We start from the raw sequence: 24,089 nt of genomic DNA, 5'->3' as shown, positions 1-24,089 counted from the left end.
CTGGCAAGGAAAATGCCTATTTTGCCCCCACATACGTGCATATTGGCAGGAATGGAATCCATCTGTCACGGCACACAGCATTTTTCCGCTGGCAAAGAAAACACCATGTGGGCCATTAGCCTTTAAGTCTTTCATATTAAGGGAGGTGCACAGCACGAGGAGGTGATCTCAGATTTTAGGAAGTCAATACGCTTCCCCCAAGTCAGAGAGCTCTGCGACTCCAGCAGGGAACGTGACCATGGAAGGCTAACAGCCCACATAGCCTGGGCGCACATAGCAGTCTATTTCAGCCGGTGGAGAAATGGGCAACACCTTCTGTGCCTTCTCCTGTCATTGACATGAATGGAGACCGCCTGTCGCCACTCGTAAGATGGTTCCATCCCAAATAATGCTCTGATGTCCAGAGCAACGCCTATCACTCATGTCACTCAATGACAGGAGGCAGCATGGGTGTGGCGCTGGGCGTTTCTCTGCCGTCAGAGCGTGCCATTAGACTAATGCAGTGCTAATGGTGGAGACAGCACGTCACTTCGACTTTTTGACTCATCTCTAAATGAGACTGTGATGACTGAAATAAAAAGCTTACAGCACTGATATGACTAAGATTCTGAATTGCCGTTATGGAAAGCATTTTACCGGCATTTTACTTGCTCTTAATCTTTGGGCGCTAAGGAATATGACTGGAGAAATGTCCTTTGCAACCTTATTGCACTCCCGCCTAATGGTTTAAAATGTAGTGGTTGAGCACAATTTCCCCCTTTTTTTGCTATAATTTATACAGGAGTAGCTCCATGTTGTAGCTCCCACCCTTCCCAGCTACAGTCAGGGGATCCCAGTGGAGCCAATAAAAGGGCAACATTTAACCTTGAAAGCAAGCAAGTTGCAGGTAAAAATCCCTTTGTTAAATGTATATTGAAGCAGTAGCATTCTTAATGAATCAGATAAATGTAGGAGTATAGGACTGGCCAGACCGGGGATGACTGTGACGTAGTTGGTCGGCTTGAATATATTGCAATATATGGACAAACAATCCCTGTTTTGCCTAAAGGGGAGGGCATATCTTGGTAGCTTAATGCACAGAATGTCTTAATGTCCTATATATATTGATAATGGGTGAGTGCAGAGGGGTTCTTGTTGCTGTCTATAAGTATTTTGTATTTGCTCTATTTTATTCCTTTTTATCAGTATTTGATTTCTGAAGATTTGTCTGTTATGGATTTTTGCAGAAATCACTATAAACACACAGCCGTGATTTATGGGGTAAAGTTTGGACGTGAGAGCAGAAATCAGTCATTTCAAACAATGTTCTAGTGATTCAATGAAATTGCTTGAGATTAACCACACAAAGCACAATTAACAAAAAATAGAGCACAGAAACCACTATTATAATGAAAACACATGCTTAAATCACAATAATAATTGATGGGAGTCATTAAGCAATGTCAGGGTATTGAGCAAACAATTTGCTTCGGGAAGTGATTCATAAATTGGGCACAGAAGAATATTTTATAGGTCTTAATTGTTCCATTGGAAAAAATTCTAGTTTTTAAAAGTCCAAAACTCAACAAAGTTTTTAAAAAAAACAAAACTTGAATCGCTATAAAAACATTTGAAGAAAATTGAGTTTTTTAGGGTTTTTTTGCATTTAATAAATCTCAGAAATTAGAGTTTTGCAAACTTGAATTGGAATACATGATTTTTACCGTGAAAATCCTGAATTGCAGCAAAAAGCCAAACTTGGATGTTGATAACTCTACCACTTAGGGGCTGTTTTATGAAGGATCTGTATGTTATAACAAGCAGTTATCAGTCCATTCAGATTTAAGAAGCCCTTTTCCTTATTGCTAAGCCCCCACTACTGTGCATTGTGTTAGCTTTAATGCAATTTTCTATTTCAGGGTTTAGCGATTCAGTGCGGTGTTAAAGCTTAGTGCTGACACGGAGCTCTAACACCCAACTGTACATTCTGTAAGTGTTAAAGAATCAGCACTGAGCTTTAACACTGAACTGACTAAGATTAACAATAATTGCATTAAAGGGTTTAGGGAATCAGTGCCGTTTTAAAGCTCAGTGCTAACTCTGAGCTCTAACACTCCATAGAACAGAATGTCATTTTATAAATATTGATTAAAAAATTCCCATAATTACTTTAATATCTGTAAAAGCAGTCAATAATTACAGCTGATATATATTTCCAAGTGGGAATTATTTTGGGTTTATTTCCCTTTTGCCTTGAAACATATTTCCACATATCTGTATACCATTTTGCCTTTTCTACTGAGATACAGCCAAAGTACCATGACAATTATGGAAGCTTTGCTTTATTTTACTCAATGACAAATAGAGCAAGTATAAAAAAAACTTTAATGCATTTTTAGTTTACACTATTTTTTTGTGTTTTTGATTTATATTAAACTTTGTTTTGTGACAGTCCAGCTTGGAATTAGAACTCTTTTTTTCCCATTGCTAGGGTCAGAATTATCCTAGCAACGCGGCAATGGTTTAAACATCAGCTGAATACAAAAGGATTCTGAATAAATATGCTTTCTGGTTGCCAGAGGGCCCTGACCCCAGCAACCACATAGAAGATTAAAGTGAGACAGTATTGGAGCCTCTGTGTACTTGAAATGCCAGGGTCTATTTTTACTCCCAGTCCAGACCAGGTAGGGACTGACTAGATCACACAGATAAAAAGGACATACTATATTAAGTTAGATATAATCTATCATAAAGAGAGTCATAAAGAGACTTGCCACCCTATGGGTGTTGCTTTCCTGCAGCTATAAGATTTGTGGTGTTACAAGCTCATATACAAAACAGATACTTGGTTTCCCTTTTCTCTGTAATAATAAAACAGTACTTGTACTTGATCCCAACTAAGATATAATTACCCCTTATTGGGGGCAGAACAGCCCTATTGGGTTTATTTAATGGTTAAATGATTCCCTTCTCTCTGTAATAATAAAACAGTACCTGTACTTGATCCCAACTAAGATATAATTACCCCTTATTGGGGCAGAACAGCCCTATTGGGTTTATTTAATGGTTAAATGATTCCCTTTTCTCTGTAATAATAAAACAGTACCTGTACTTGATCCCAACTAAGATATAATTACCCCTTATTGGGGCAGAACAGCCCTATTGGGTTTATTTAATGGTTAAATGATTCCCTTTTCTCTGTAATAATAAAACAGTACATGTACTTGATCCCAACTAAGATATAATTACCCCTTATTGGGGCAGAACAGCCCTATTGGGTTTATTTAATGGTTAAATGATTCCCTTTTCTCTGTAATAATAAAACAGTACCTGTACTTGATCCCAACTAAGATATAATTACCCCTTATTGGGACAGAACAGCCCTATTGGGTTTATTTAATGGTTAAATGATTCCCTTTTCTCTGTAATAATAAAACAGTACCTGTACTTGATCCCAACTAAGATATAATTACCCCTTATTGGGGGCAGAACAGTCCTATTGGGTTTATTTAATGGTTAAATGATTCCCTTTTCTCTGTAATAATAAAACAGTACCTGTACTTGATCCCAACTAAGATATAATTACCCCTTATTGGGGGCAGAATAGCCCTATTGGGTTTATTTAATGGTTAAATGATTCCCTTTTCTCTGTAATAATAAAACAGTACCTGTACTTGATCCCAACTAAGATATAATTACCCCTTATTGGGGCAGAACAGCCCTATTGGGTTTATTTAATGGTTAAATGATTCCCTTTTCTCTGTAATAATAAAACAGTACCTGTACTTGATCCCAACTAAGATATAATTACCCCTTATTGGGGCAGACCAACCCTATTGAGTTTATTTAACATTATTTTCAGTAGACTTAAGGTATCGAGGTCTACATTTTGCAAAATCCAGAAACCCCCATGTCCTGAGAATTCTGGATATCGGGTCCTATACCTGTTCCAATGCTAATTAGTTTTTTTTTATTCCACTGAGATTTCAGTTATTTTCAGTAATAAAACAGATGTCTGAAAGTCAAACAGATGTTTTCTGCATATTTTAGCTGCGCTGGTGAGGAGCCGCTGAGCGGATGCAGAACATTGGTTTTATTGCACATATATATATTATATGTATAGGGATGCAATCTATTATCTAGGCTGCTTGGGATGTGGGCTGCTATGGATAAATGATCTTTTAGTCATTTGGAGCACCATTAGGATACTAAAAACTTGTTTTTAACCCAACCTGATGCTTGATTGGTTATCAGCAAATACTTATTATTAGTGTTACTCCTCTTACAGACTCTAGGCAGATCAATCACAAATTAAGAATCATTTCTATGGTACATATATAATTATATATGTATAAATATATATTATTATATATTTGTATATATCTGTTCATCTCTCTCTACATCTAACTATCAGCTACTGTTGGTGAAAACTGTTTTTTCTAAAGATGCAGTCAGTATTCAAATATTAGCTATATCTTCTAACCCATGTCAGTCTATCTTCTTATCTATCATCTATCTATCTCTCTATCTATCTATCTATCTATCTATCTATCTATCTATCTATCTATCTATCTATCTATCTATCTATCATCTAGCTATCTATATCTATCTATCTATCTATCTATCTATCTATCTATCTATCTATCTATCTATCTATCTCTCTATATATCTATCTATCTATCTATCTATCATCTATCTGTCTATCTATCATCTATCTATCTACCCATATATGTCTGTCTACATTTTCCCTATCTGTCTGTCTATTATCTATCTATCTATCAATCATCTATCTATCTATCTATCATCTATCTATATATCAATCAATCTATCTATCATCTATCTATCTATCTATCATCTATCTATCTACCCATATATGTCTGTCTACATTTTCCCTATCTGTCTGTCTATTATCTATCTATCTATCAATCATCTATCTATCTATCTATCGATCATATATCTATTATATATGTATCTATCTATATATCAATCAATAAATCATATATCTATTGAGGATGACATCTGTTTAAAATAATGATTTGCTTTGGGATTTACCTAAATGTGAATAAACTTTAAATAATAATGCATCCTTACCATCTATTTATCTATCTGTCCACCACCCAAGTCTATATGTATCTAGTCATCTGTCGACTTATCTGTTTGTCTACCTCTCTGTCTGTCTTCAATCCACCCATCTATCACCTATTTATTTATCTATGCACCTCCGATGTGTCTTTATTTTGTCTGTTTATCCGTCGCCTTTCTATTTCCCAGGTACTGAATGTAATACGTTACTTTCTGCAGCTTCAAATATGTGCACTGATCAGTCCCATGATTTTATTATAAAAGAAAAAAAAGTCGAAACTGCTGTCACCTCCCCAAATTCTAAAATTGCCCTTACTAATAGGATCCGGGAGTGCAGCTTCTGTGGGAAAAATAAAGAAGAATGCAGATGTGCTGCCCCCAATGAAAATAATTCTCGAATAACCTGGTTTCTGTTATGAACTGCCCACACCACACACTGCCGGTAGGAATCTATAGGAGAACATCTAGACATCTCTATTTATAAGGGAACCAAAGCCCCACAGGAATCCCAGTCTTATTGAACTTTATGTTTTAAGCAGAGAGTGCAGACGATTGTGTATTCAGCAGAGGACTTTGGGAATCCCCAAACTGAACCGATTCACTGCTACTCCCCGTGACGTCAGTCAGACTCAGCTTCTGTGCGGAAGGGGGTGGCGCCGGGAAGGGGACTGCTGCTGCGGGCGTTCCTTACCTAGATAACAAGCTCTTTGCGTCAGTCTAATTCTCAGTTGTTTTAGTTTGCCTTTAATTCATTATTTCATTGTTATTTGGTAAAAATAAAAAGAAAGAAAAATCTGCATTAAATACGAAGGAAATTTTCGAGGCGTTCCGGAGCTGAATTTTAACCGTTTCAGACGGCGACGATAAAAGTATCGAATTATTAAACGAGACGTGAGACTGTATAACGATATTACACACCTTAATATCTACGTTCATGCGTGCATTAATTCCAACTCGTAATTATTATAGTAAGCGCGTCCCTCCGCCCGTGTAGTAAATTGCAGGCTCATAAGCTAAATTAATAAATAATATAAAAAAACTAAACAAATTGCTACTTCGGCGCTTTAGCAAATTACAGATTTCCCTAGCCTATAATCATCCCCTTCTGTTACAAATGATCCTGTGCTGAAACGTGGGTGTAATTTGGTGCACTTGAGCTGTCAGACAAATTGGCAGGTAGAGCAAAAAGGAATCATTTCATTGACACCCCCCCCCCTTTACTAGATTACAAAGCTGCTGGAGCTTTGTGCTGAGCAACGGGATGTGAGCTTTTCCAGCACTGAAGGGGTTAATGCTTGGGTTTATTATCAGGGATCCTTAGCAACTGTAATTTGGTGCCAGGGAAGTCACCGGTTCAATGACAGCTGATTTTTTTTCCCACCCTTGCCTGAGCAGAGCGTTCTAATATTTACCTTGATTGAAACGAGATTACTAAATGCGACTTAATCGCCCCGTGCCGCTTGTCGGTGCTGAGTTGCTACTAGCAGGGGTAATAGAGACAATGTGCCTTTAATTGCTCTCCTCTAATCAGCCTCCACTCCAGTAGGAGCGATCCAGCCTTCCAGATCCATATTTAGAGACGCACCATCTGGAAAGGTGGGTGGCTGGGTTGCTGGTGGTTGGAGTTCCTTTGCAACATGTTTGGAAATTTCATCAGATTGATGGGGGGGGGGAGAACCCTCCAGGAGCTGGGAAAAAACAGGTCGATCTAAGAACAATTTGTGCTCCATCCATTCTCCACTTAAAACAGGTTTACAAAGATAAAAATCTCCCCCCCAACTCTCCTCTCTCCCCCCCCACCGTCCGTCCGTCTCATTATATGTGTATAGCTCTCTGTCTCACACACACTCACACACAGAGACACACACGCCCTGGTGCCTTTGCCTTTTACGATCTGTTATATAAGGTGCAAGCTCTTTTTATGTATAGCGATAACATCTTGTCGTTAAAGGTCTCGTGCGATCTTTATGCAGGAGGGTTTTTCCTCTCCCCTATTAGATATGTAGGAAGATTAATGATGGGGATGGGAAGAGCCTGGGAATTGAAGGAGGGGAGATTGGAAGAGATAGAGAGATAGCAAGGGGAGAACATGGAGGGGGGATTATCTGGCTATCAGCAGCAAAAAACAGCGAGTGAATTGACAGATTCGAACTGCAGATAAAGAGTGGGGTACCCCCAGGGTGAATAGAAGAGAGAGCCGCAACAGGCACCCCCCTTTCTCTGGCAAACTGTTTATTATATAACGAAAATACCCAGCCGACACAATTATATAATAAAATGGCTTTAACACGGTAATGTGTCTCTGCCGGTGCGTCTGTTCCGAGACAAAGGCAAAGTAAAACCAGGCTGGGTATCAGCCAGTTTCTTAAACAGCCTCCCTGGTATGCCCAGATCAATACTAGACATTAGCTACTGTTGGGTTACAAACACGTCCACTCCAAGCATTTTGATTTAAAAATAAGGGTTTAACGGGTCCCCAGGTGTTGGTGCTTTTTTTTTTTTACCTGTTCAGCATCTTCTAAAAAAGGCTAGAATGTTAATCCAGAGCGTCACTCCATTAAGTAGGGGGTTCCTTCCAAACGCTCAGAGGGGGTTAACCGTCGCCCCCTCTCTCCCTCGCACTCTGTAACCCTTTCTTTGTTCTGCATTCTCCATAGTGCTATTCAGCCCAGCTTAATGAAGAATGATATTATGCCAATCCCCTTTAATAGCCTGGGACCCACAGGCATACCTGCTATTTGCCTAAAAAAAATCTGCTGACTTCCAACTCTTATTTTTAGCAGCACGGCTACATATTATTAGCTACAATGCTACGCAGGGCAATTTAAAGCCCAGGCTAAATCTGTCGCAGGCAGATCTGGGTTGCATTTGCTTTTTGCTGTTTTGGTTCAGGGATGGAAGGGGGGGGGTAGTTATTTCAATAATTAATATCCTTGTACTCTCCCACACAAATAACACACCAAGCAAAGGGTTTAAGCATAGCCCCAGACTGTTTAATGCCTTACAGCAATACAAGTCCTAATTAACGCAGAATTATCGGCAAGCTGATGCGCGTGGATTTCAGATGCAGAATGAGTGAGAATCGCAGCAACCCGGCGACTGAATTTTACTTACCTTCATTAAAGCTTAAACAACACCCCCCCCCCCCTTCCCCAAAATGGGTAGATCCTGCAAGAAACAAAAGCCTTCCCTAAAATGAACACAGAAAACAGCCTATTCCACAAAGGATTTAATTAAAAAAGAACAAAAAAAAAAAAGGCTCCAAATCGGGAGAAGAATTGTGCTTGCTATGCGACGAGCCTGTGGCTACTGGAAGCAAATCCAATGAGACGCGTGTGTGTGGGGGGATCAGGCAGAAAATAAAGGCAGAGCTTGATCGGGACCAGCGCTCCATTCATTGCTATTCATTGCCTCTGTCCGAGGTGCTGAAACCTTCCTCCGTGCCCTCAGCACTAACACACAGACCATACACACAAAGCCTGCACATTTCCTGTAATAAAGTGACACTTAATATCGCTCAGCACTGGCCCATACCCACCCTCTGTCACGTGAATATTACCTTGCCAAACCCGTCCCGTTCCTGCTTGATCACATGTTGTGCAGACCCTTATGCTTAGAAATGCCATTACCTTTCCCAATAGCCACCTAAGAAGGCTAAGCAAAGCCACCCTGAATGCAAAGGGGGGAACTCTACTGCCTTGCCCTGAAGTCTCCACCAAACTGATAAAAATCTGCTGCCCTCCTTGCCTTGCATCCACCAGCCTCTTCAATCCAATCTCTCACAGAGAGAGCAGGAACAGCAGCAGAAAACAGCAAGCGTCAGGCAGTGAAGAACCAGTAATAAAGATCCTAGCTCCAAGTTGGCTCCCTATGCAGCCTGTAATCAGACTCTTAAATCATAGCATCTCAATTAAAGTTGCACAGAAGCCCAGTTGCTCTGGCCTCACTTGTGTTTGGAATAACAGACCCTCAATCATGGGGGGGTGGGGGGCAAAAATAGAAGAAAAAAAAAAATTAAAAGAAAGGGGAAAAAGTATGCCCTAAAATTGCATGGCTGAGCTTTGCTATTGAATAAAAAGAGAAGGAAACTGGAGTGGTACTCACCATTGTTTCTTCCCTGTCCTGGAGACACAAGTGTCTTAAAATCCAGTCTCTCTAACAGATGCAGGAAGGTAATGCGTCTTGTTTGAAGTCATCATGTGAAGACTTCTGCTTTGCTCAGTGAATCGCCCACCACTTGGTGTGACTTATGAATCTAATATCCGCAAGCTTAAACTCTCAACCACCTTGGTGACTACAGAAGGCAGAAAGCAACTGGCAGAGATATTGTTCTCAAAAAAAAAAAAAATTACATATAAATGAAGGCAGTGCCTTATACTTCAGGCAGCTTTGTTTTTGTTATGATTTTTTTTTTTAACTTCCTAATCAATGAGGGACAGGCATATAATTAATATGTCAAATCTTCCCAGCTAGTAGATATTAACTGCAAGCATTGGGAAGTCCCATTCCTCCGGGGAAGTCTTCTATTAAACTACAAAGCATGACTTTATATGCAAGTTTCCTGGTCTCAGCTTGTGGGTTTGCCAGCTGTCTAAGCCTGGGGGAGAAGGCAAGCTAGCAGGTAAGAGCACATTTGTGTTTAACAACGGGGCTCTGTGCACCGCAGAAGCAGCAAAGCCTTTCACTTGTTGCATTGACTTCTCCGAGTTATTATAAAACACAAGAGCTGCAGGGAAAGTTGCTTTGAAAGAACTCTGAGATGTCTCTCTCGTTTGACAAAAGACACAATGGACATGAATCGTCTCTCTGCTCTCATTAGAGTTTGTAAATCCTTGCCTTTTGCATTGATTTAATGGAATGTTTATTGCCCTCTGGGAGAACTTTAGATTCTGCACGTCAGCTCCCTGTACTTTGTAGGAATCTAAAAATACCTGAATATCACTTCAGATGCTCAGCAACAAGTTAATGAGCCTGCATGGTGCCCGAGCGGGTACATACAAATATACCAGGCAGATGTTATTGCGTCTTGGGCAGCTGCGTAAAATCGCCATGGGCAATGACGCAGACTCCCGTCAGTTAGAACTGTCATTGGAAATGTTTGTTTTTACCTTAGTAACCCTGTATAATGGCACCGGTTTTATTCATAGGAAAAGTTAAACAAGAGAAGGGCAGTTGGCGATGAGCTGTGCGTACTTAGCGTGTGACTGTACATAGCAGATTCGTGTCTGCGCTGCGGCAATTCAGCCGCCGGGGAGATTTATAGCTGATTTATGAGTCGGATTTACCGGTGGTGGGAGGCTGTTTGTTCTGTCTCTGCGTGAAAGTGATCATGACTCCTACATGGGTCTGTAGGAGTCCTGATCAGCAGTGGAAGTGCCGTGTGTGTCTAAACATTGGGTGCCCTGCGAAAGTGGCGCAATTGGGTATCAGTGAAAATGCCATGTGTACCTATGCACTGGGTGCCAGTGGAGCTGCTTAACCTGCCTGAGCAGGCTGATGTCAATGTAAATATCCTACCCTGCAGCCTACCCTGCAGTGGCAAAGCACTTGTGAGACAGTGAAAATGCCATGTGAGCCTACGCACTGGGTGCCCTGCAGTGGCAAAGCACTTGTGTAACAGTGAAAATGCCATGTGTGCCTACGCACTGGATGTCCTGCGGTAATAGAGCTGGCTAAGCACTGGGTGTCCTGCGGTGATAGAGCACTTGGGTGCCAGTGGAACTTCTTTAGCTGGCTAAGCACTGGGTGCCCTGCAGTGATAGAGCACTTGGGTGCCAGTGGAACTGCTTTGGCTGGCTAAGCACTGGGTGTCCTGCAGTGATAGAGCACTTGGGTGCCAGTGGAACTGCTTTAGCTGGCTAAGCACTGGGTGCCCTGCAGTGATAGAGCACTTGGGTGCCAGTGGAACTGCTTTACCTGGTTAAGCACTGGGTGCCCTGCGGTGATAGAGCACTTGGGTGCCAGTGGAACTGCTTTAGCTGGCTAAGCACTGGGTGTCCTGCAGTGATAGAGCACTTGGGTGCCAGTGGAACTGCTTTACTTGGCTAAGGACTGGGTGAAAATGCCATGTGTGCCTACGCACTAGGTGTCCTGCGGTGATAGAGCACTTGGGTGCCCGTGGAACTGCTTTAGCTAGCTAAGCACTGAGTGCCCTGCAGTGATAGAGCACTTGGGTGCCAGTGGAACTGCTTTAGCTGGCTAAGCACTGGGTGTCCTGCGGTGATAGAGCACTTGGGTACCAGTGGAACTGCTTTACCTGCCTAAGCACTGGGTGTCCTGCGGTAATAGAACACTTGGGTGCCAGTGGAACTGCTTTAGCTGGCTAAGCACTGGGTGTCCTGCGGTGATAGAGCACTTGGGTGCCAGTGGAACTTCTTTAGCTGGCTAATCACTGGGTGTCCTGCGGTGATAGAGCACTTGGGTGCCAGTGGAACTTCTTAAGCTGGCTAAGCACTGGGTGTCCTGCGGTGATAGAGCACTTGGGTGCCAGTGGAACTGCTTTAGCTGGCTAAGCACTGGGTGCCCTGCGACGATAGAGCACTTGGGTGCCAGTGGAACTGCTTTACCTGGTTAAGCACTGGGTTCCCTGCGGTGATAGAGCACTTGGGTGCCAGTGGAACTGCTTTAGCTGGCTAAGCACTGGGTGTCCTGCAGTGATAGAGCACTTGGGTGCCAGTGGAACTGCTTTACTTGGCTAAGGACTGGGTGAAAATGCCATGTGTGCCTACGCACTGGGTGCGCTGCGGTGATAGAGCACTTGGGTGCCAGTGGAACTGCTTTACCTGGCTAAGCACTGGGTGCCCTGCGGTGATAGAGCACTTGGGTGCCAGTGGAACTGCTTTACTCGGCTAAGCACTGGGTGCCCTGCATTGGCAGAGTAGGCAGGTGTCCAGAACTGCCTACCCTACACTGGTGTAACAGTAGAAATGCCCAACATTGACAGAGCCCTTGGGTAACACTGGAAGTGCCTTGCATGTCTAAGCACTGGGTGTCCTGATTGGCATGCCTTGCAGGGGCACAGAACTTTGTTATGGTGTTTAGCCCTGACAGAGCACTGACATAAAGTATAACTGATTTTAGTGCCAGTACTTTTGAGAGAACACCAGCGGGTATAGTGTCTTGGCACCAGAAGAGCACTTTGGTGCTAGGTCGTTGGCACACCTTGCAGTGGCACAGTACTCAGGCACTAGTTTCCTTGCTCTGCATTGCTGTATGAATGGATATGTGTCATGAAGTGGGCAGAAATATTGCAAACTGTCAAAAACTTGCCATTTGGTCTGCTGCAACATCTGTAAGATGTAGCCGCTAACTGGCACCCTAGCTATCATAAATACAAGTCTGATATGGCCAGGTTGCCAGTTAGTGGTTACATCTTACAGAATGTTGCAGCAATTGGAATGGCATACTTTTTGAATTGAAATTTAATTCATATGATTAGTGGGCATGCCATTTCCTGGCAAAGTGCATAGGTACTTGGGTGGCTATACCTTGTACTTGCAATTCACATGGGTGTCAGGCAATGGAGATGGCTTGGACTGGCAGAAGACATAGGTGTCTGTCTTTATGGTATCATTTGGCAGCATCCATGCAGGGCACTGGGTGCCAATCAGTAAATATGCCCCAGAGTATGTTTGGCATTGCAGCAACTGCAGTACACATGGGAATATTGCCCTTTTGCCCCAAACAGAGGGAAAGTGAATATTCAGTTACTGCTCATCCTAATGGCAAAGTGCTGCCCAAAACACCAGCCCGGCTCAAATCTTACAAAATAGGTTTTGGTAGCAAATTTAGCTGCGTGATTCCACTCTGTCGGCTTTCCCGGGGTTCAGATGCCTCTTGGTTTCACCCACCCAGCTTGTGGGGAGAGTGTAAGGGAGTTGCTGAAGGTTTGAGATCAAGGCCGTTGTGTGACTCATCTGTCAGCCAGTCAGTAGCCCCCAGCCTGCGGCTCTGCAACCCGTGCAGCAGCATTGCTCCGAACGGAGCCCACATCATCTATAACTTTCATTATAAGTGATTCACTATCTCTATCTATCTTTCTATCTATAATCTATCTATCTTTCTATCTATTGATCTACCTTTCTATCTATCTATCTATCTATCTATAATCTATCTATTTGTCTCTCATCTATCTATCATTCTTTCTTTCTATTATCTTTTTTTTTCTATCTATCATCTTTCTTTCTATCTATCTATCTATCTATCTATAATCTTTCTATCATTTATCTTTCTAGCATGTATCTATCTATCTATCTATCTATCTATCTATATCATCTCTCTATATATCTTTTTATCTATCATATATCTATCTATCATTTATCTATCTATATCTATCTATCTACAGTATCTATCATCTATCTCTCTATCTATCTATCTATCTATCTATCTATCTATCTATCTATCTATCTATCTATCTATCTATCTCTATGTATCTTTCTATCTATCATCTATCTATCTACCTACCTATCATATATCTGTCTATCTGTCATCTTTCTTTCTATCATTTATCTATCTATCATCTCTCTATCATCTATCTATCTATCATATATCTATCTACTGTATCTATCTATCTGTCTATCTATCTATCTATCTATCTATCTATCTATCTATCTATCTGTATTTATCTATCTACCTATCAATCTATCTCTGTCTATCATCTAGTTATTTATCGATCTAAAACACATTTCTCACCTTTTAACTGCTACATTGCTGGAGTTATGTAGTTATTATGAATATAATACAAATAACTGCCTGCTATAACTATTACTGCCTTATTACAATGGATCAGGGCACTGTGACTTAGTGTGGGCTGGGGAGGCTCCTGTTGGCCCTTTACCTGCCCAAGTGGCAGCACTGACAGTCGCAGGCAGATGGCACCTGTAGTTGGTTAAAGGCCGCCTGGTCACTCTGTTTGCGGGTGCCCTGCCCCAGTTGTGGGGACTTCATGGCTCTAATAATAATAAAACAGTACCTGTACTTGATCCCAACTAAGATATAATTACCCCTTATTGGGGGCAGAACAGCCCTATTGGGTTTATTTAATGGTTAAATGATTCCCTTTTCTCTGTAATAATAAAACAGTACCTGTACTTGATCCCAACTAAGATATAATTACCCCTTATTGGGGGCAGAACAGCCCTATTGGGTTTATTTCATGGTTTAAATGATTTTTAGTAGACGTAAGGCATGGAGATACAAATTACGGAAAGATCCCTTATCCGGATAACCCCAGATCCCGAGCATTCCGCATAACAGGTCCCATACCTGTACCAACATTTTTAGACAAGACCAGGGATTTTTCTCTTTCTTATTTCACATGTATTGCAGGTTTGATAGATTTGTCACTTGCAGTACCCACTGCCACCTATTAGGAGGGAGGTCCCATAGGAACATAAAGACCGGTGCTGCTAGTCTCTGATTAACATTGCTGTTTAAAAGAGAATATCCATTTTTCTAACAGCGTGTTGGAGACGACCCAGATCCCAACAGAATCCAGATGTCAGACTATTGGATACACACATCATAAGGTTTTATAGCTCTTCGAAAACGAAGGCCAGACACAAATGATCTGCCTAAGATCGTACCATTTAAAGGGGTTATTGTTCCACTGTAAAGTTAAAAGCCATGCATCCAACGCTAATAGGTTTGGTAAAATATTAAAGGGGCAATATATAAGTTGTTAAATGCAGTATATAGGGCTTGAGCTGACCATACTGTCTGCCTATTGTTTTAATTAAGAAAGTTCTACAGTTCTTGGTTTACAGAGAAAGAAGTGCAATTGTAAGCACCATTCGTTGCTGCTTCTTTATAGCAGTTGTAAGAAAGGGATAAGGCATTTAATCAATATATCATTGTCACTTATAGTATAGGGAACTCCTCCTTATCTGTAAATCCGAGACAGGGGAGGCTGCAAGCAAAAGGGGTCTGTGCAGCGCTCATTATCTCTATTTAAACAAACTCTTTTAATTATAACAGGATGAAGAGGGAGTAGAAATGGTAAATATACAATTTAATACTTATGGCATAATGGTCACTATATATGAAACATTTCTTACTAAATTGTCCTGTTATATAGGGAATAATGTACCTTCCCCCATGTAAAGTCATAAGGCCAAAGGCCAAGTGCTTTTATGCAGGTCTACATCACTAAGCAACAGTTATAAACAATTACAGGTATGGGACCTGTTATCCAGAATGCTTGGGACCCAGGGTATTCTGGATAAGGGATCTTTCCGTAATTTGGATCTCCATACCTTAAGTCTGCTAAAAATCATTTAAATATTGAATAAACCCAATAGGATTGTTTTGCCTCCAATAAGGATTAATTATATCTTAGTTGGGATCAAGTACAGGTACTGTTTTATTATTACAGAGAAAAGGGAATCATTTAACCATTAAATAAACCCAATAGGGCTGTTCTGCCCCAATAAGGGGTAATTATATCTTAGTTGGGATCAAGTACAGGTACTGTTTTATTATTACAGAGAAAAGGGAATCATTTAACCATTAAATAAACCCAATAGGGCTGTTCTGCCCCAATAAGGGGTAATTACTGTATATCTTAGTTGGGATCAAGTACAGGTACTGTTTTATTATTACAGAGAAAAGGGAATCATTTAACCATGAAATAAACCCAATAGGGCTGTTCTGCCCCCAATAAGGGGTAATTATATCTTAGTTGGGATCAAGTACAGGTACTGTTTTATTATTACAGAGAAAAGGGAATCATTTAACCATGAAATAAACCCAGTAGGACTGTTCTGCCCCCAATAAGGGGTAATTATATCTTAGTTGGGATCAAGTACAGGTACTGTTTTATTACTTTCTGGATAAGGGATTCCATACTTGTACATCTCTAAACATTCTTTATAAGGATACAATTTACAGGATAGAAAACCAAAGCATCTGATTGGCTGCTATGATCAACATCATCAGTAATGTTTTACTTCTCTTCTTCACACAGCATGATCAATATACCCCTTAGTTTGTTTCCCAGATGTCCTTGGAACTATGACTGAATGACCTTGTTATAAGCTAAGGGGGGGCTTCAACTGCAATAGTTGTGGCTGTGTTCCATCTCATGGCTTCAGGGCACCCAGGAAACTTTCTAAATGGTGTTTATAGAAGACAAATTTTCCCTATGAGAAGATAGAGGGAATGTTGACTGTAGCAAGAGTCCAAAATAAATGGTAAATGATGTAAGGCTGAAACTGCAGGCAGGGTTAGCAACACCTCCATAGTTACAGCAGCAATAAGCACATTAAATAGGAAATAATGGGCACATTCAGAGGCAATAAGAATAATGAAGTCATTGACCTTTTAAACGCACATTTATATGGCAGGTCGGGCAGTGGAATTTAGATGTATGCCCTGTAACAGCACAAAGCAGATGAAGTATAGAACACAATGGCAGGATAACCTTGCAGGCCTACCTCTGTAGCATTGGGCCGCTTCAATCAATGAACAACACCCTTCAAATGTCCTGTTAAGAAGCATTATGAATAGGTTGTAATGGTTCAAGGGCTCGCTAGAATATCATTTGAAATTAGAGGTTCAGAATCATTGGCTTCTCCCTTTATTACATGCTTGAGGGATCTCTGTAAGTCGGCACACGAGAGTGTAGGCAAGCACAAAATTAACATTATACACATTGCCTTGACCTCCAGCTGTGGCGACTGCAAGTTTGCTTTCCAGTCAAGGCCGAGACAGACATGCAGGAATCAATAGAGACAATGCACCGGATTCGCTTAATTAGACGGGAAATAAAGTTCTCCGAGCCGAGCGTTATCATCTCCAGTAGCTCCCGTGGTTCATAAATGACGATTTGAAGAATATTTCATTGTAACTGCTGGCATTTATTGGCTAACTAGGGGGGAGGGGCTTATTTAGTAACACGGGTTGGTCAACAATACACTTTGATCAGATGACTTTAAACGAAAGAATGAAAGCAAAGATTTGATTGGTTGCTACAAATAACTGCACCGGCACAAGGTAGCACTAATGTTAGAAAATTGGCCCCGTGGTTAATCTTTCAAATATCCTTCATATTTATAATATTTTATATATATTTATCCTGATGACGGTCCCTTGGGGATCGAAACGCGTAGAAATGATGTCCAAATAAAGGACCTTTTTGTTACATTGATTCCTGTGCCGTGTGTGCTCTCTTTGGAGTTGATGCATTTTTTTGGGTCAGCACCCCGGCCATTATTCATATGAGTGGTGAGTGCCGATATCTGGAGGACTATATATATATAATATTTTATTAGGACCTCTCTATGTTATGCAGTAGTAACCTACTGTAACCTCTGCCGCTTACGGATATGGAAAAGCCTAATCCATCATTTTAGTATTCGCCCAAATACAGCCAGGTACGGATGTATGGGCAGGCCACAAAGGCCCAGCCTAGGGCGGCAAATATCAGCGGGCAGCGTGCCCCATTTGGCCGCATCTCCACTGGGGACTGGGTGGGAGATTTAAACAGCTGCCAAAATCTCCCATACCACTCCCTGGTTGCTATGGCAATTTGGACCCTAGCAACCAGATAGCTGCTGAAACTCCAAACTGGAGAGCTGCTGAACAAGATGTGAAATAATTAAAAACTAAAATGAAGGAATGAAAAAAAAGAAGACCAATTGCAAATTGTCTCAGAATATTACTCTCTACCTCATAATAAAAGTCAACTCAAAGGTGATTTAAGTATCTCTCAAGCATCAGATGCATTTGTTTACACTGGAAATTAAAAAAGGTAGAATATCAGTTATTTAGCAATTCAACATTTATTGGCTTACCTGACTAATGACCTGAGTCAATATTTAAATAGAGCACTAGCCATATTGCCCCTATTCTAACCAGCCACATGTCTCTGGGGTGGCAGGACTTTACTCGATGGCTAAGGCTGGCTACACACGTGGCTTTGGGACATCTGATTGTTCTGAAAGAAAACAATTGCCTGAAATTCGTGTTAAATGGGCACACATGTAGAAAACCTAGGCAGATTGGTGTGGGGGCAATTGGCCAGATCAAATTCAATGTGTAACCAATGGTTAATATCAAACTCCAACCCTACGGACCCAGTGCTGGCCAAAAGGAATAGGCTCAGATAATCATCACAAACAAAACCAAGCAATGCTACTTGGGAGAGCTAAACGGATTCAACCCAATCCCTCAGATGTTTGCTTTTAAACAGGTGACCAGTAAATGCTTCCAGCTAATTGGTTGCTATGGGTTACTGCTCCTGGGCAAACTTAGTGCCTTTTATTACATAACCCCCAATATCTATTATTTTTTGGTTGCCTAAATCATTCATCAGAACTGCACACATGCATTTCCAGGTCACCTTGGTGTCCCAAGTTCAGTCACCGAGTTTTCATTTTAGCTTATCAGTTCTGGGATGCTTGTACCACAAGTTCACTATCCAGTTGCATTGCTATAAGGAGCCTTATGGGCATTGCGTGTCACACAAGAATAAATCAAACTTTATTTAAACTGTGAAGGATATGTGACTAGCTGTATTTAACTAAGGATATGTGACTAGCCTATTAGATGAGTTCTTGAACAATCAGAATATCCCAGGCTATTGTGATACTAATATCTACAGTTATTACTAGTGGTTGTATATATAGTTTATGTATGTGAGTGTATAGATTGGTAGGTGTGGGTTGTGTGTGCTGGGTTTACTTGGATGGGTTGAACTTGATGGACTCTGGTCTTTTTTCAACCCTATGTAACTATGAGTATGATCAGTACTCAGAGAGAAATGGTTGGAGATGGCAGAGGATGGGGTTGAAACATATGGGGCTGAAACGCGTTGGGCTATTTAAATGGCACTTTTGATGGTTTAAATAAATTGTTCTGTCTTTAATGAGCCTACTACTATTATCTTAATAACCCGTTTGTATTAATGTATTATACTGTACAGCGCTGCGTACATAAGCTTTATAACTAAAGATATACATACTTGTATGTATGTATAACTTTATTTATAAAGCGCTACTTATGTGCGCAGCGCTGTACAGTAGAATACATTAATACAAACAGGGGTATTAAAATAGATAAATACAAAGTATTACAATAAGCACAAATAAATACAAGATACAGTTGCAATAAGTTAAGAGTCAAAGACACAGGAGGATGGAGGTCCCTGCCCCGTAGAGCTTGCAATCTATATGGGAGGGGAACTTACAGACACAAATACATACATACATACCATTATTCACTCACATTAGTTAACACTATCTTTTCTGCCTTCTGTTCTACTATAACCTACTATAGAAATAGAAATGCCTTCAGCGCAAAGGAGGAACATTCCGCTGGCGCACACCACGCGCCGATTAGGCCGACAAACCTGCCGCAGTGTGTACCATAGACTCAGCATCTGGGAAGTAATATTTACAAAGAAGCAAACACCATGGAAAGAGAAATCCGCTTGTAACACTTACATAGCACAGCCAAACAAAAAGCTGGCAAAGAATAAAACATGGAAAGGTTTTTTTTTTTACAAAGCAGAGAAAAAAAAAACCCCACCTCTGTCTACACTGTCAGAGTTCCGAACATCAGAAAAAACCCGCTTACATTCTCATTGACATCTATTCTCACTTAAAAGCTTCATCCAAGCTCTGCAGCTGTAGGTGATACTGACTCATCCAGCCCAGGCCTGAAAAACACAGCAGGGAGAGCAAACTTTGATAAAGTTGTAAAAAGCAAGATAATAATTATGGCGTTTTTTTTCCCTATTATCCGTCCTTATGCTGCAGGTGCCATCCGACGCACACACATCCCTCCCTCACATATGAGAGGGCGAGGGACGGCACAGACTGGAATACACCAGCTATTGAAATAATATCATCTTAAGGTGGAACGCTTGGGTTGTAACTATTTAACCCTTTTGGTGGCACACAATGTATGTAGATGCTGTGGCGCCCAAATTGGTTGATTTGGCTTTCCTACCGTAGGCTGGCAACAGCTGAAAGGCAGCATTGATAGGGTTAAGACAGAACTGAAACCTAAAAATGAATAAGGCTAGAAATACAGTATTCTATATACAGGTATGGGACCTATTATCCAGAATGCTCAGCACCGGATACAGGGTCTTTTTTCATTTGTCTTAAGTGTAATAAAATATCATTTAAACATTAAATAAACTCAACTGGATTGTTTTGACTTCAGTAATGATTCATTATATCTTAGTTGGGATCAAGTACAGGTACTGTTTTATTATTACAGAGAAAAGGGAATCATTTAACCATTAAATAAACCCAATAGGACTGTTCTGCCCCCAATAAGGGGTAATTATATCTTAGTTGGGATCAAGTACAGGTACTGTTTTATTATTACAGAGAAAAGGGAATCATTTAACCATTAAATAAACCCAATACGGCTGTTCTGCCCCCAATAAGGGGTAATTATATCTTAGTTGGGATCAAGTACAGGTACTGTTTTATTATTACAGAGAAAAGGGAATCATTTAACCATTAAATAAACCCAATAGGGCTGTTCTGCCCCCAATAAGGGGTAATTATATATTAGTTGGGATCAAGTACAGGTACTGTTTTATTATTACAGAGAAAAGGGAATCATTTAACCATTAAATAAACCCAATAGGGCTGTTCTGCCCCCAATAAGGGGTAATTATATCTTAGTTGGGATCAAGTACAGGTACTGTTTTATTATTACAGAGAAAAGGGAATCATTTAACCATTAAATAAACCCAATAGGGCTGTTCTGCCCCAATAAGGGGTAATTATATCTTAGTTGGGATCAAGTACAGGTACTGTTTTATTATTACAGAGAAAAGGGAATCATTTAACCATTAAATAAACCCAATAGGGCTGTTCTGCCCCCAATAAGGGGGTAATTATATATTAGTTGGGATCAAGTACAGGTACTGTTTTATTATTACAGAGAAAAGGGAATCATTTAACCATTAAATAAACCCAATAGGGCTGTTCTGCCCCCAATAAGGGGTAATTATATATTAGTTGGGATCAAGTACAGGTACTGTTTTATTATTACAGAGAAAAGGGAATCAGCAGAAAAGAAGACGGTGAGGCTACTGGCGGCACATTCAAAGGCACAGATCTTCCCTGCTAAAGGGCTGAGGTTGCTATGGGCTGGTACAGAAGGGCAAAAACATAACATAAAGCATTTCTAGCCTAATTCTTTGTTAAGCTTTAATTGTCGGCATATATATTAGCAGTATGCGATTTGGAGGGGAAGGAAGGTAAGTGGGGGGTCTTTGGGTACTACCAGTAATTTTCTCTTTGTTTCCCAGTTCCATTATTTCATATTTTTCCTATTTTATCTAATTCAATTCCTATTTTTCTTCTCCACCTACCCCCATTCTAATATATTGCTCATAGCTAACATTTGAAAACAATATGTAAGTACAACTTGTAATTGGCCTGGGGATTCATAAAGGCTATAAAAGGGGACATCTCATAATGAATGACAGAGCACATGGGGATATTTATTACAAAGTTATTGTGTATTAACCATGACCAGACTAACATTCAAAATAGGACCTGGCATTACATTACATTGAGGCCCCCACGGGCACAATAAAAAGTGCCAGTCTATGTCAGTTTATGGCAGCTTCTCTGGCATATGCTACAATATCCAGATTTCCAGTCTGGGACGGGATATAACCATCGTTTTTAGACTGCTTACTCTTACTGAGTAAAATACTCATTTCTTTAAAGGGGATCTCCAAGCAAGGGCTATTTTTTGTAGTTAAAAAATATAATCCTAAGCAACTTCCCATTAATACTTATTGGAAAGTTGCATTGAATGATATATTTGTTTATTATGCTAAAAAAATAGTTATTGGGTGGAGGGCCATAATAAAAAGATTGATGTTGGGAGGGAATAGGGTTGACACCTTTATGTAAATCTTTCACAGGCTGGTGGGGGGGGGCAAAGGGGACGAGGCAATGACATGAAAGGGGCAGGACTATAGCACAAAAAGGGGAGGGGATATGACACACAACGGTCAGAGGGATGGATGTAGAGCGACTGGGCAGAAAAAATTTAAGTTTTGGGTGGATTGTGGGGGGATCAAGGGTTTATCTTAAGGGTTTTACAAATTCAGCAGCAGCTACTTTGCCAGTAAAATTGCAATATCCGGCCCTGGCCTTGGCAGATGCTTTACTGACTCGGCTGGTACAATACTAGCCATGTGGCAACCCTACAGGGGAGTTGATAAGAAAACGCAAAGCATTTCCAGGTACATAGCGTTTCTGGGTTGTACAGTGCTGTGGTCTGTGAGTCAACTCGAAAAGTCCAGAACTGGATGATGCCATTGGATAGCAAGAAGGAAGGGGAAATGGGAAGGCAGAATCATTACCAGGACTGGACTCCTTTCTTCCCCAGGTTATGGGGTCTCCTGGATGGTAGTTAAACCAATGGCACAGTGAGAATTAGGCACTATCCCTGGGCATTAGAAAGAGTTGGCAAAGTAAAGTAAGTTCCAAAGTCTGCCTCAGGTTGAATAACCCATAACAACTAATACACTGTTTGATTTCAGTCATGTAACCAGTAAATTATGGTTGCTAATTAGTTGATCTGGCAGACTTTTCACTGCTTTGCAACCTGTATTACATAATTTACCAAACTGCCCAAAACTCAGCTGGGTTCACTTTTCTTATACGAGCACTAAAATCACTAACCCAAAGCAGAATACCATACAATGACTGGGTAGAATTACTAGCAGCAGAGTGTTCAGCAATAACATTGTGACCATATCGATAGATGTTAAGCCAAGTCCTGGTCCCTAAACTATTCATTCTGCTATGTGGGTCTCCTTTATGGAACACTAACTCCACTGGGGCAGGGACTGATGTGACTAATGAACAGCCTCTGCATAGGGCCATGGGACATGTTGTTGATATACTGCAGGGATCCCCAACCAGTAGCTCCCAAGCAACATGTCGCTCACCAACCCCTTGGATGTTGCTCTATGTGGCCTCAAAACAAGTGCTTATTTCTGAGTTTCTGACTTCCAAAGCAAGTTTTGGTTGCATAAAAATCAGGAGTAATGCCAAACAGAATCTCCTGTAGGCTGCCAGTCCATATAGGGACTACCAAATAGCCAATCACAGCCGCTATTTGGTACCCCGGGTACATTTTTCATGCTTGTGTTCCTCCCCAACTCTTTTTTTTTAGATTTGAATGTGGCTCAAATAAAAAAAAAATGGATAAGGGGCCCTGATATACTGTTTAAATAATGTATAATTACCTTGATCTTGAAAATGGACTTGTCCTAAGCCATGGGAGGAGCTAACCTAGCATGAAGAAATAGTGGAACAGTGGAAAAACAAACAAAACTCCCCTTACCACCATTAATTCCTCTCTTCTCCCCATAAGAGACATTACATATGGCATGGAATATTAAGGCAATATGAGGTTGGTACCATTTCATGTCGTCTGTCCAGCGTACAGACTCCACCGGTAAGTCAACTACAAATGCCCCAGGCCCCATTATCGCCTTTTGGCATACATTTGTATCTTCTCTCTGGCAGCCACGCATACCCCATGGCCTCGGCACTCTGCATACACTGACTTTGACATCCGTGGGCACATAGACTCAGTGAAGACGCAGTCCCTTACAGGCTGGCGAGACTCATCCTCCCCATGGCCTCTCCCACGTCATCTCTACAAATGACTCTAGTTCAATGCTGCCTCCTTATATAGAGAAATAATCATATCTGTCGTGTCTAAGCATCACCTTCAGATATTCATCCAGTGACCTTTTATATTTTATTGCGCAATTTGCTTTGTAATACCCAAACACAGAGTAAATTGACTAGACATTAATACATTCTGTACGTTGACTCAGGGTTAGCTGGGATGCTGGTTTCTCTATTAAAGCCGTACCTCACTATTGAACCTTAGAAGGCTTTGCTATGCCAAGTACACATAGAGCCGAGACAGCAAACGGCAAGTTAAAAATACCCCGAGTAAAGAACGAGAAGGAACGTCGGGCACAAACGCAAGATTTGGGTTCTCTTTTTTTTTTGCTTTCAATAGAA

At 40.9% G+C, this 24,089-nt stretch overlaps 1 protein-coding gene across 1 annotated transcript in view; it reads right to left on the bottom strand.

Annotated features, from left to right (window-relative positions):
- The window catches only part of bdnf (brain-derived neurotrophic factor), a 58,559-nt gene extending 49,167 nt beyond the window's left edge, over positions 1 to 9,392 (bottom strand). The window contains exon 1 of the mRNA XM_031899708.1: positions 9,166 to 9,392. Within this exon, the coding sequence (XP_031755568.1) occupies positions 9,166 to 9,168 (3 nt within the window). The 5' untranslated portion in view covers positions 9,169 to 9,392. The remainder of the gene's footprint in view (positions 1 to 9,165) is intronic.
- Between the last annotated feature and the right edge of the window lie 14,697 nt (positions 9,393 to 24,089).

This window comes from Xenopus tropicalis, chromosome 4, assembly GCF_000004195.4.
Source record: "Xenopus tropicalis strain Nigerian chromosome 4, UCB_Xtro_10.0, whole genome shotgun sequence".
Lineage (NCBI taxonomy): Eukaryota > Metazoa > Chordata > Amphibia > Anura > Pipidae > Xenopus > Xenopus tropicalis.
This window is presented reverse-complemented; position numbering and strand designations above follow the sequence as displayed.